At 42.8% G+C, this 14,205-nt stretch overlaps 1 protein-coding gene across 1 annotated transcript in view; it reads right to left on the bottom strand.

The window, feature by feature from the left end:
- Window positions 1-13,982, bottom strand: part of LOC307157246 (uncharacterized protein) — a 53,618-nt gene extending 39,636 nt beyond the window's left edge. Inside the window, exons 1-3 of the mRNA XM_079869109.1 lie at window positions 13,906-13,982; window positions 12,737-12,842; window positions 11,478-11,522 (exon numbers count right to left, since the gene is read on the bottom strand). Coding sequence (XP_079725235.1) covers window positions 11,478-11,522; window positions 12,737-12,842; window positions 13,906-13,972 — 218 coding nt within the window. The 5' untranslated portion in view covers window positions 13,973-13,982. The remainder of the gene's footprint in view (window positions 1-11,477; window positions 11,523-12,736; window positions 12,843-13,905) is intronic.
- Between the last annotated feature and the right edge of the window lie 223 nt (window positions 13,983-14,205).

The raw sequence follows: 14,205 nt of genomic DNA on the forward strand, positions 1-14,205 counted from the left end.
GGTGTGGCTAATGAGAAACACCTGGGGGTACTAATAAACTAGAAAAACTACAAAGGACTACAAAACTCAGCACAAGACAGGAAATGACAAAAGAACACACAAAACAAGTGGAACACAAGACAAGAATCATGACAGAGCCCCCCCTTTAAGGAGTGGATTCCAGACACTCCACAATAAATAAATAAATAAATGTCAAGGAGGGTGGTGGAGCAGAGGTGGAACGGGGGAGGGATGGAGGGCCAGGTCCGTGGAATGGCAGAGGACCTGGAGACTGCGGCAAGATGGGAGGCCAGGGCAGAGCAGGCAGTGCCACCGACCAGGGCGCAGCAGGTAGTGCAGGCGACCAGGGCAGAGCAGGCGACCAGGGCGGAGCAGGCGACCAGGGCGGAGCAGGCAGTGCAGGCGACCAGGGCGGAGCAGGCAGTGCAGGCGACCAGGGCGGAGCAGGCAACCAGGGCGGAGCAGGCAGTGCAGGCGACCAGGGCGGAGACGAACCTTCAGGCGGCCAGGGCGGACACGATCCTTCAGGCGGCCACAGTGGAGACGACCCCTCGGGCGGCCAGGGCGGAGACGAACCTTCAGGCGGCCACAGTGGAGACGACCCCTCGGGCGGCCACGGTGGAGACGACCCTTCGGGCGGCCACGGTGGAGACGACCCTTCGGGCGGCCACGGTGGAGACGACCCCTCGGGCGGCCAGGGCGGAGACGACCCTTCGGGCGGCCACAGTGGAGACGACCCTTCGGGCGGCCACGGTGGAGACGACCCCTCGGGCGGCCACGGTGGAGACGACCCCTCGGGCGGCCAGGGCGGAGACGACCCCTCGGGCGGCCACAGTGGAGACGACCCCTCAGGTGGCCATGGCGGAGACGACCCTTCGGGTGGCCATGGCGGAGAGGACCCTTTGGGTGGCCATGGCGGAGAAGCCCCTTCGGGTGGCCATGGTGGAGAAGACCCTTCGGGTGGCCATGGCGGTGAGGACCCTTCAGGTGGCCATGGTGGAGAAGACCCTTCGGGTGGCCATGGCGGTGAGGACCCTTCAGGTGGCCATGGTGGAGAAGACCCTTCGGGTGGCCATGGCGGTGAGGACCCTTCAGGTGGCCATGGTGGAGAAGACCCTTCGGGTGGCCATGGCGGTGAGGACCCTTCAGGTGGCCATGGCGGTGAGGACCCTTCAGGTGGCCATGGTGGTGAGGACCCCTCAGGTGGCCATGACGGAGCCCTTTGCCCCCCCCCAAAAAAATACTTGGGGAAAGTCCCGGGTCTCAGAGAGGGATGGTTAAAAACAGTCTCTGACCAGGCTGACTGGGACTGTGAAGAGGGTTCGGTGCTCGGCAGCGATAAGGGCTCGGTGCTGGGCAGATCCAGCGATGAGGGCTCTGTGCTGGGCAGATCCAGCGATGAGGGCTCTGTGCTGGGCAGATCCAGCGATGAGGGCTCTGTGCTGGGCAGATCCAACGATGAGGGCTTTGTGCTGGGCAGATCCAACGATGAGGGCTTTGTGCTGGGCAGATCCAGCGATGAGGGCTTTGTGCTGGGCAGATCCAGCGATGAGGGCTTTGTGCTGGGCAGGACCAGCGGCGAAGAAGGCTCTGAGCTAGGCGGAACCAGCGGTGAAGAGGGCACTGAGCTGGGCGGAACCAGCGGCGAAGAAGGCACTGAGCTGGGCGGAACCAGCGGCAAAGAGGGCACTGAGCTGGGCGGAACCAGCGGCGAAGAAGGCTCTGAGCTGGGCGGAACCAGCGGCGAAGAGGGCTCTGAGCTGGGCGGAACCAGCGGCGAAGAGGGCTCTGAGCTGGGCGGAACCAGCGGCGAAGAGGGCTCTGAGCTGGGCGGGACCAGCGGCGAAGAGGGCTCTGAGCTGGGCGGGACCAGCGGCGAAGAGGGCTCTGAGCTGGGCGGGACCAGCGGCGAAGAGGGCTCTGAGCTGGGCGGAACCAGCGGCGAAGCGGGCTCTGAGCTGGGCGGAACCAGCGGCGAAGAGGGCTTTGAGCTGGGCAGGACCATCACAGACTTTGGCTCGGCGGCGGCCATCTTGTCCGGAGACACTGGCTCGGCGGCGACCATCTTGTTCGGAGACACTGGCTCGGCGGCGGCCATCTTGTCCGGCGACACTGGCTCAGCAGAAGTGACGTGAACAGTCTCTGGATCGGCAGAAGTGACGTGAACAGTCTCTGGATCGGCAGAAGTGACGTGAACAGTCTCTGGATCGGCAGAAGTGACGTGAACAGTCTCTGGATCGGCAGAAGTGACGTGAACAGTCTCTACCTCCCCTACAGTGAAGGGGGAACCACAAAACTGCAGGACAAAGTCAATGTACTGTACCAGGGTCCAGCTGGGGTCTTCCTCTGGTAAATTTAAGCTTATGTCCTGTTCTAGTCCACTCCAGAAACAGTCCTTCAGCCTAGCCTCGTTCCCAGGAACGAGATGACTGTAAGAAAGGAACTCCTCCACATAACTTTCGATGCTGCGATCATCTTGAAAAATAGAACAAATTTTGCTCAGTGGGTCCCGGATAATACCTGCTAGATCCATAGTTTGGTCAGTTGTTCTGTAACGATGCTGAGGAAGACAAGCGAAGACAAGGATCTAAACGCAGGGTATTTAATAAAGTAACACAGAACACAAAGGTCAAAGGAACAAAACCAGGGAATCACAGAGGCAACCATTACATACACAACAACTGACAAAGTAACAAGTGAAACACAAGGGCTATAAATACACAGGGACCAACAAGCTAAACAAGATAACAAGGGGGTGTGGCTAATGAGAAACACCTGGGGGTACTAATAAACTAGAAAAACTACAAAGGACTACAAAACTCAGCACAAGACAGGAAATGACAAAAGAACACACAAAACAAGTGGAACACAAGACAAGAATCATGACAGATGTATTACACGAAAATGAAAGATCAAAATTAACAGAGCATTTGGTGTTTATTTTCATTGCTAAAAAAAAAAAACGAGCAAAACGCGCGGGCGCGTTTGTGGTCCCCTGAGGGTTAAACAATGCCCACCCTGAGGGAAGATGAACACGCTTATTATAGAGTTATAGAGACTTATTATAGTTCACTATAATCACACTAGTTCATTAAACAATGCCCACCCTGAGGGAAGATGAACACGCTTATTATAGAGTTATAGAGGCTTATTATAGTTCACTATAATCACACTAGTGCATTAAACAATGCCCACCCTGAGGGAAGATGAACACGCTTATTATAGAGTTATAGAGACTTATTATAGTTCACTATAATCACACTAGTTCATTAAACAATGCCCACCCTGAGAGAAGATGAACACGCTTATTATAGAGTTATAGAGGCTTATTATAGTTCACTATAATCACACTAGTTCATTAAACAATGCCCACCCTGAGGGAAGATGAACACGCTTATTATAGAGTTATAGAGGCTTATTATAGTTCACTATAATCACACTAGTGCATTAAACAATGCCCACCCTGAGGGAAGATGAACACGCTTATTATAGAGTTATAGAGACTTATTATAGTTCACTATAATCACACTAGTTCATTAAACAATGCCCACCCTGAGGGAAGATGAACACGCTTATTATAGAGTTATAGAGGCTTATTATAGTTCACTATAATCACACTAGTGCATTAAACAATGCCCACCCTGAGGGAAGATGAACACGCTTATTATAGAGTTATAGAGGCTTATTATAGTTCACTATAATCACACTAGTTCATTAAACAATGCCCACCCTGAGGGAAGATGAACACGCTTATTATAGAGTTATAGAGGCTTATTATAGTTCACACTATAATCACACTAGTGCATTAGACAATGCCCACCCTGAGGGAAGATGAACACGCTTATTATAGAGTTATAGAGACTTATTATAGTTCACTATAATCACACTAGTTCATTAAACAATGCCCACCCTGAGGGAAGATGAACACGCTTATTATAGAGTTATAGAGACTTATTATAGTTCACTATAATCACACTAGTGCATTAAACAATGCCCACCCTGAGGGAAGATGAACACGCTTATTATAGAGTTATAGAGGCTTATTATAGTTCACTATAATCACACTAGTGCATTAAACAATGCCCACCCTGAGGGAAGATGAACACGCTTATTATAGAGTTATAGAGACTTATTATAGTTCACTATAATCACACTAGTGCATTAAACAATGCCCACCCTGAGGGAAGATGAACACGCTTATTATAGAGTTATAGAGACTTATTATAGTTCACTATAATCACACTAGTTCATTAAACAATGCCCACCCTGAGGGAAGATGAACACGCTTATTATAGAGTTATAGAGGCTTATTATAGTTCACTATAATCACACTAGTTCATTAAACAATGCCCACCCTGAGAGAAGATGAACACGCTTATTATAGAGTTATAGAGGCTTATTATAGTTCACTATAATCACACTAGTGCATTAAACAATGCCCACCCTGAGGGAAGATGAACACGCTTATTATAGAGTTATAGAGGCTTATTATAGTTCACTATAATCACACTAGTGCATTAAACAATGCCCACCCTGAGGGAAGATGAACATGCTTATTATAGAGTTATAGAGACTTATTATAGTTCACACTATAATCACACTAGTTCATTAAACAATGCCCACCCTGAGAGAAGATGAACACGCTTATTATAGAGTTATAGAGGCTTATTATAGTTCACTATAATCACACTAGTGCATTAGACAATGCCCACCCTGAGGGAAGATGAACACGCTTATTATAGAGTTATAGAGGCTTATTATAGTTCACTATAATCACACTAGTTCATTAAACAAATTCCACCCTGAGGGAAGATGAACACGCTTATTATAGAGTTATAGAGGCTTATTATAGTTCACTATAATCACACTAGTTCATTAAACAATGCCCACCCTGAGGGAAGATGAACACGCTTATTATAGAGTTATAGAGACTTATTATAGTTCACTATAATCACACTAGTGCATTAGACAATGCCCACCCTGAGGGAAGATGAACACGCTTATTATAGAGTTATAGAGACTTATTATAGTTCACACTATAATCACACTAGTTCATTAAACAATGCCCACCCTGAGGGAAGATGAACACGCTTATTATAGAGTTATAGAGGCTTATTATAGTTCACTATAATCACACTAGTGCATTAAACAATGCCCACCCTGAGGGAAGATGAACACGCTTATTATAGAGTTATAGAGGCTTATTATAGCTCACTATAATCACACTAGTGCATTAAACAATGCCCACCCTGAGGGAAGATGAACACGCTTATTATAGAGTTATAGAGACTTATTATAGTTCACACTATAATCACACTAGTTCATTAAACAATGCCCACCCTGAGAGAAGATGAACACGCTTATTATAGAGTTATAGAGGCTTATTATAGTTCACTATAATCACACTAGTGCATTAAACAATGTCCACCCTGAGGGAAGATGAACACGCTTATTATAGAGTTATAGAGGCTTATTATAGTTCACTATAATCACACTAGTGCATTAAACAATGCCCACCCTGAGGGAAGATGAACACGCTTATTATAGAGTTATAGAGACTTATTATAGTTCACACTATAATCACACTAGTTCATTAGACAATGCCCACCCTGAGGGAAGATGAACACGCTTATTATAGAGTTATAGAGACTTATTATAGTTCACTATAATCACACTAGTTCATTAAACAATGCCCACCCTGAGGGAAGATGAACACGCTTATTATAGAGTTATAGAGGCTTATTATAGTTCACTATAATCACACTAGTTCATTAAACAATGCCCACCCTGAGGGAAGATGAACACGCTTATTATAGAGTTATAGAGGCTTATTATAGTTCACTATAATCACACTAGTGCATTAAACAATGTCCACCCTGAGAGAAGATGAACACGCTTATTATAGAGTTATAGAGGCTTATTATAGTTCACTATAATCACACTAGTTCATTAAACAATGCCCACCCTGAGGGAAGATGAACACGCTTATTATAGAGTTATAGAGGCTTATTATAGTTCACTATAATCACACTAGTGCATTAAACAATGCCCACCCTGAGGGAAGATGAACACGCTTATTATAGAGTTATAGAGGCTTATTATAGCTCACTATAATCACACTAGTGCATTAAACAATGCCCACCCTGAGGGAAGATGAACACGCTTATTATAGAGTTATAGAGACTTATTATAGTTCACTATAATCACACTAGTTCATTAGACAATGCCCACCCTGAGGGAAGATGAACACGCTTATTATAGAGTTATAGAGGCTTATTATAGTTCACTATAATCACACTAGTGCATTAAACAATGCCCACCCTGAGGGAAGATGAACACGCTTATTATAGAGTTATAGAGGCTTATTATAGTTCACTATAATCACACTAGTTCATTAAACAATGCCCACCCTGAGAGAAGATGAACACGCTTATTATAGAGTTATAGAGACTTATTATAGTTCACTATAATCACACTAGTTCATTAAACAATGCCCACCCTGAGGGAAGATGAACACGCTTATTATAGAGTTATAGAGGCTTATTATAGTTCACTATAATCACACTAGTTCATTAAACAATGCCCACCCTGAGGGAAGATGAACACGCTTATTATAGAGTTATAGAGGCTTATTATAGTTCACTATAATCACACTAGTGCATTAAACAATGCCCACCCTGAGGGAAGATGAACACGCTTATTATAGAGTTATAGAGGCTTATTATAGTTCACTATAATCACACTAGTGCATTAAACAATGCCCACCCTGAGAGAAGATGAACACGCTTATTATAGAGTTATAGAGGCTTATTATAGTTCACTATAATCACACTAGTGCATTAAACAATGCCCACCCTGAGGGAAGATGAACACGCTTATTATAGAGTTATAGAGGCTTATTATAGTTCACTATAATCACACTAGTGCATTAAACAATGCCCACCCTGAGGGAAGATGAACACGCTTATTATAGAGTTATAGAGGCTTATTATAGCTCACTATAATCACACTAGTTCATTAAACAATGCCCACCCTGAGGGAAGATGAACACGCTTATTATAGAGTTATAGAGGCTTATTATAGTTCACTATAATCACACTAGTGCATTAAACAATGCCCACCCTGAGGGAAGATGAACACGCTTATTATAGAGTTATAGAGGCTTATTATAGTTCACTGTAATCACACTAGTTCATTAAACAATGCCCACCCTGAGGGAAGATGAACACGCTTATTATAGAGTTATAGAGACTTATTATAGTTCACTATAATCACACTAGTTCATTAAACAATGCCCACCCTGAGAGAAGATGAACACGCTTATTATAGAGTTATAGAGACTTATTATAGTTCACTATAATCACACTAGTGCATTAAACAATGCCCACCCTGAGGGAAGATGAACACGCTTATTATAGAGTTATAGAGGCTTATTATAGTTCACTATAATCACACTAGTGCATTAAACAATGCCCACCCTGAGGGAAGATGAACATGTTTATTATAGAGTTATAGAGACTTATTATAGTTCACTATAATCACACTAGTTCATTAAACAATGCCCACCCTGAGAGAAGATGAACACGCTTATTATAGAGTTATAGAGGCTTATTATAGTTCACACTATAATCACACTAGTGCATTAAACAATGCCCACCCTGAGAGAAGATGAACACGCTTATTATAGAGTTATAGAGACTTATTATAGTTCACTATAATCACACTAGTGCATTAGACAATGCCCACCCTGAGGGAAGATGAACACGCTTATTATAGAGTTATAGAGACTTATTATAGTTCACACTATAATCACACTAGTTCATTAAACAATGCCCACCCTGAGGGAAGATGAACACGCTTATTATAGAGTTATAGAGGCTTATTATAGTTCACACTATAATCACACTAGTGCATTAAACAATGCCCACCCTGAGAGAAGATGAACACGCTTATTATAGAGTTATAGAGACTTATTATAGTTCACTATAATCACACTAGTGCATTAGACAATGCCCACCCTGAGGGAAGATGAACACGCTTATTATAGAGTTATAGAGGCTTATTATAGTTCACTATAATCACACTAGTGCATTAAACAATGCCCACCCTGAGAGAAGATGAACACGCTTATTATAGAGTTATAGAGACTTATTATAGTTCACTATAATCACACTAGTGCATTAGACAATGCCCACCCTGAGGGAAGATGAACACGCTTATTATAGAGTTATAGAGACTTATTATAGTTCACACTATAATCACACTAGTGCATTAAACAATGCCCACCCTGAGGGAAGATGAACACGCTTATTATAGAGTTATAGAGGCTTATTATAGTTCACACTATAATCACACTAGTGCATTAGACAATGCCCACCCTGAGAGAAGATGAACACGCTTATTATAGAGTTATAGAGACTTATTATAGTTCACTATAATCACACTAGTGCATTAAACAATGCCCACCCTGAGAGAAGATGAACACGCTTATTATAGAGTTATAGAGGCTTATTATAGTTCACACTATAATCACACTAGTTCATTAAACAATGCCCACCCTGAGGGAAGATGAACACGCTTATTATAGAGTTATAGAGGCTTATTATAGTTCACACTATAATCACACTAGTGCATTAAACAATGCCCACCCTGAGGGAAGATGAACACGCTTATTATAGAGTTATAGAGGCTTATTATAGTTCACTATAATCACACTAGTTCATTAGACAATGCCCACCCTGAGGGAAGATGAACACGCTTATTATAGAGTTATAGAGGCTTATTATAGCTCACTATAATCACACTAGTGCATTAAAACCTGATAAAGACCATGTGAACAGTTAATGACTTGAGATTGAGAGAGTACCTTCCCTGAGAAAGAAGAATAACAACACATTGGTATAAATGCATAATATTTTGAAAAATTAAACATTTTATTTTAAAATGTCAATCTTTATTGACTCCTTATTGATTATTATTATTCGATACTATGATCGAAACGTCTACTTGTGTTTTGTTTTTACTTCAACTTAAAGGAACACTCCACCGTTTTTTGAAGTAGGGCTTATTCACCTTCTTTCCTACATTTAGATAGGTGGGCAAATGCATTTTTGTCTCAGTGCATGCATTGTTTTAGTTTGACAGGGTCGGCGCTAGCTTAGCTTAGCACAATGAATGGAATCCTTTGTTGCCAGCTAGCATGGCCTGAGTAAAAGTAATATAAAAAATAAAAAAAAAACACCTAATTACTTCTTGTGGCCTGCATATTCACAACAGGTACAAATAGTGATGCAAATTAACACTAGGCGATTTCCTAGGCAGATATTGACTTGGGACTATATTAGGGGGAAGCACAGGCGAAGTACTGCTGCTTGGGCACAGAGATATCACGCCCAAGTAGCAGTGCTTCGCCTGTGCTTCCCCCTAATATAGTCCTTAATATAAAAGTCAATATCTGCCTAGGAAATCGCCTAGTGTTAATCTGCATCGCTATTTGTACTTGTTGTGAATACGCAGGCCACAAGAAGTAATTAGGTGGTTTTTTTTATTTTTTATATCACTTTTACTCAGGACATGCTAGCTGGCAACAAAGGATTCCATTCATTGTGCTAAGCTAAGCTAGCGCCGACCCTGTCAAACTAAAACAATGCATGCACTGAGACAAAAATGCATTTGCCCACCTATCTAAATGTAGGAAAGAAGGTGAATAAGCCCTATTTCAAAAAACGGTGGAGTGTTCCTTTAATCTGTGGATTATTTATTCAGTTCATCAATTCATGAAGATTATAAACTGTGAAAATGCCTGTTCACACATATTGATGTCATCGCATGTCTTGTTTTGTTCAACTAATTGTCCAAAAGATGTTCAATTTAATATAACCTTAAGACAAAGGAAATTATTAATTATTAGAACATTATCGCTTTGGAGAGGCTGGAAACCATCAAATGTTTGGCATTTGTGCTTGGAAAACTACTACGATCAACAAATAAATAATCAGCTAATTGTCCTGGGTATTCTTTCACAACATCGATCATAACTTTTGAGAATGTTTTTAAACTACCTCGAGATGAACTGCTTTAGAATCCGCTACAATAATTGAATGAAGCAAAGAACAGTAGGCGTCAGGCGCTCACGGCGAGACTCGTCTTTCAGCGGCGTCAGTGCAGTGGTTTGGTCCGCACCACAGACTGTATAAGACTGGTAGATGAACCTGTTTGGTCTATGTTCCTCAAAATGGGACCATAATTTACTAAATAAACATCATGCTGTGTTGAAGAAGACTTGAAACTAGTGACTAGACCATAAACTCGTTGGGAAAGTGTTTACTTGGGTTGGGTATTGGTTGGGTTTTATCCGATACCAGTACCTACTCTGTATTTTTTAAACGGTTCCGGTTCTTGAACCGGTACTTAAGAAAACGAAACCGCACACACTTTATCAAAAAAATAATACCTGTGTGTGTGTGTGTGTGTCCAAACTGGACACAATATTAACTTAAATGTTTAAAGATTTTCTGATTTCTGAAAAATTGTGCTGTTTAATAGGCTACTGATGTAGCCTAAAACACTTAAGTTAAGATTAAAATTTTGTCTTCTCATATTATGACTTTTACTTTAAAACAGAGAAATATCTGACACTGAGCAGAAATATTTAAAACACACATAATAGCCTCAAATAAATATACTTGATATACTTCATACTTGATATGCAAGATTTGCAGTTAAAATACTAGACTTACCATGTCCACCACGACACTGCAGCTGAACTTGAGCTTTCGTCAAGTGTTCTAATCCGCATTCGTACTTTTATTTTTTTAAACCGATTATGCTCATCAGTGGTTGTATATCAAGCAGGGACAGGTTTGTGTGCATTATATTTTGATTTCACCGGAACGAATAGAGAATCTCCGCAACGTATTGAAGCGTCCGAGTAAAGACGGTGCGGTGTGTGCGAGCCACAAGAGAACACACTGTATCAGCGCCACTGATCGCCGCGGCAACGAGCACTTTGATCACTTGATTTAAAAAACACATTTCAGTGCTTGATCGTCTCTTATTTAACAAACGAACAAAATGAATGCTCTGCTGGTTAACTGTAAATGCTTTATTATTGGAACATTCGTGCCGCGAGATGTTTTATAGGGGCCGTAAAAAAAAAGTCAGGCACCGAAAGTTTCGTTCTTATTCGGTCTCGTTACTACCGTTTACATTGGAACCGGGTTTCGGTACCCAACCCTAGTGTTTACTGAGGTAATAAATCAGCTGGGAAGTAGCCTCATTTTCTCATATACTTCTGTACAATCCCACTTCTTTCTGCAGCCAGTGGGGGCGCCCCCTGCTGGTCGTTAGCTTTAAACACTGGCTTCACTTTCAGACTGAGAGGTTCCTGCTTGTTCTGCCTGAGAGTTTGAATGAAAGTATTTTCACAGAATTGAACCAAAAAGCTTAGATGAGAACAAGAGTAAATGCATCCTCACCTGCTGCTGGATCTCTTAACTCCGGCCTCATGGATGGATGTGTCCCTAAGATGATAAAACAGTTCTTGTTTAATTATTTTCCTTTGATTAAAAACACACTGTAACAAACAGGTGTGTAACCAAGTAAAGTACCAGTGCTGACACTAGAGCCTGACTGATAGACATCACGATGGCGCTGAGTATAGCTGACTCGGTGTTGGGTGCGAATTCAGTTTCCGGCTGTGATTCCCGGTGCTCTTTATTATTCTTATATAACTTGCATTGTTTTATTCCATATTTATTAGGGCTGGGCACGCGTTAACGCATTTATTAATTGACTTAATATATTTAATTGATTAATTGATTTATTATTCTGAAAGTCCGTTGCTCACTGGCTCTGAATACACACAGGCCTACGGTCAACCCATGGGTCACAGGAGGGGTGGGATGTTGGTCAGCCAGCAGATAACCCTCCTGAACCAGCAGCGGAGGGAGGCTTCGGCAGGCTCTCTCAGGGGAACAGCGCTCCGCGAGTGAACGGCAGGCGCTCTGTGGATAGTAACCATGGCAACGGCTGCAGCCTTTTTAACTTAATTAAAATTATACATAACTTTACCTGATAGGCCTGCGTTTAGTTTAGCGGGGATGCTCTGCCATGTGAATTCCCTCCTGTTGATGTCCTGATAACTATTTAGATTCTGGAAACTCACAAACAGTGAGGATTAGTCTCTCCTCCAATGATTTGTGCTGCGCGTCGTGTGCAAAGAGTTCAAGACAATTAAACTTCGGCAGCGGGCGGGCGTGTGTGTGAGGCGAGCACAACCGCGACAGTTTCACGGGAACGCACCCGCTTGTCGCTGCACCTTGTTGTTTCTGCTGCTCTCTGATGAAAGAAACCTGTTGATACCTGGTCAGAAAAACCCAAGAAAACTGGACTCTGATGGGAACTTGTTTTAACAAGCTAGATAAAAGTTAATACCCTGGCAGTGGCAAATAGCTTATGACCAAAGCAAATTCCATTTTAAGAATTAAGAATGAGTAATAATTATGGCAGAATGCAGGGCCGTGCTCGACCACAAGCCAACCTTCACTGCTTCAGATATGGATGTTGCTGCAAAGAAGCTACACGTTCTACAACCTGGATGCTTCACTGTTTTACTGTTTTAACCTTTGACCTTTTGCATATAAAATGTCATCCCATAATTCACCCTTGAGTCTAAGTGGACTTTTGTGCCAAATGAAGTTCCATCAAGGCGTTCCTGAGACATTTCTCCAGATACCTTTGGTCTGAGGGGAGTCCTTCATGAAGCATGTGTTCAGCCAGTCCTCTGAGGCGGTGCAGGCCAGCGGTGTCGGGGCGGAGCTCCTGCCACTCATCTTTCACCTCTGAAACAAACATGGCATACTGGTGTGTAGGTGTTCCTCATGCTTATTGGCTGACGTCTTTATTAAGATGTCTGTCATATTTCAGCAGCTCAGTGAGTGTCTCCTGCAGTATTAACCCACACTTACTGTGACTGCATGAGCTAGTTTGGTGTAGGAGTTACACGGTTTCCTCACAGTGCTTTGGTTAAAACAAATAAGGCCAGTTCAGTATTTAGAGAGATCTCTCCTGGGGGCTCTGGGGCTTAGGGTTAGGGTTAGGTTAGGTTAGGTTAGGCTAGGTTAGGGCAAGGTTAGGTTAGGTTAGGTTAGGTTAGGGTTGGGGTTACCCTAACACTTGGTCTGGGCCTCAGTCATTACAGTTCTTCTCAGTGGCTTTGGTACATTTCTCAGATCAGAAGTGAAACTCTAAAATAAACCCTACTTGTTCAACCTCCACATCATCTGGTCACTTCATAAAAGCAATTTCTCTTCTCAAGATATTGTAATTTGACACATTCATGCAAATGATTATGAACAACTGTCTGCTGTTGATCCCAATGTGTTATTACTGGTTGTCTGGTCAATAGTCTGACCCCCCCCAAACATCAAGGCATTCGTTTGTTGCATACGTCTCTACACGCTAAACGGTTGTCACAGTCTGTCAGCATATTTTTTCCACATGTCTGTTAGACTTTATTTTTGTAAATGTGTCCTGAACTGATATCTGTGATGATCTGGATGCGAATCTGTGGCCCGACAGACAGGAACGACCTGTGATGATCTGCACTTTTTCTTTACAGTTTCTCTACAGTTCAAGACACAAATGTGAATCATTGTTTAATCTCTTGCAATCAATCTCCCAAATACATTAATGTGCAAGGGCATCACTTTGTGTTGAAAAGTGGCGGGGACATTTAGGGGCTCATATTAGGGCTGTGACGAAACACGAGTCACAAGAACAAGACAAGCAATATTCATAGAGGAAATAGGCTATTCGACTGCGGAGTCCGGGGGTTTTATATTATTGAACCTTTAGAGATGTAGAAGAGAGCCTGAACGTGTTCAAATGTAAAATATTTCTTACCCAATAGTTCAGTGAGGCTGAGGAGGCTGAGGAGGATCAGGAGACTCAGTGTCCTCCGGCTCTTCATCCCACCTGCCATCATTCTGCAAAACATTGAACACTTCTTATTATCAAAGAAGTGATGCACCTTTCCAGTTATCACTGCAGCTTAACATCTGGTGTCCCTCTGCTGTCCTCCGGTCTCAGATCCTCTCCTGACGGACAGAGAGCTTTACAGTAACGATTAATACTTTTATACCACTGTAGAAACTGTATGGTAGTTGTGCTCTTTAAAAAGCCTCACCCGTTAAAAAATGAAGC

The sequence above is a fragment of the Squalius cephalus genome (assembly GCF_949319135.1).
Source record: "Squalius cephalus genome assembly, chromosome: 4".
Taxonomy (NCBI): Eukaryota; Metazoa; Chordata; class Actinopteri; order Cypriniformes; family Leuciscidae; genus Squalius; species Squalius cephalus.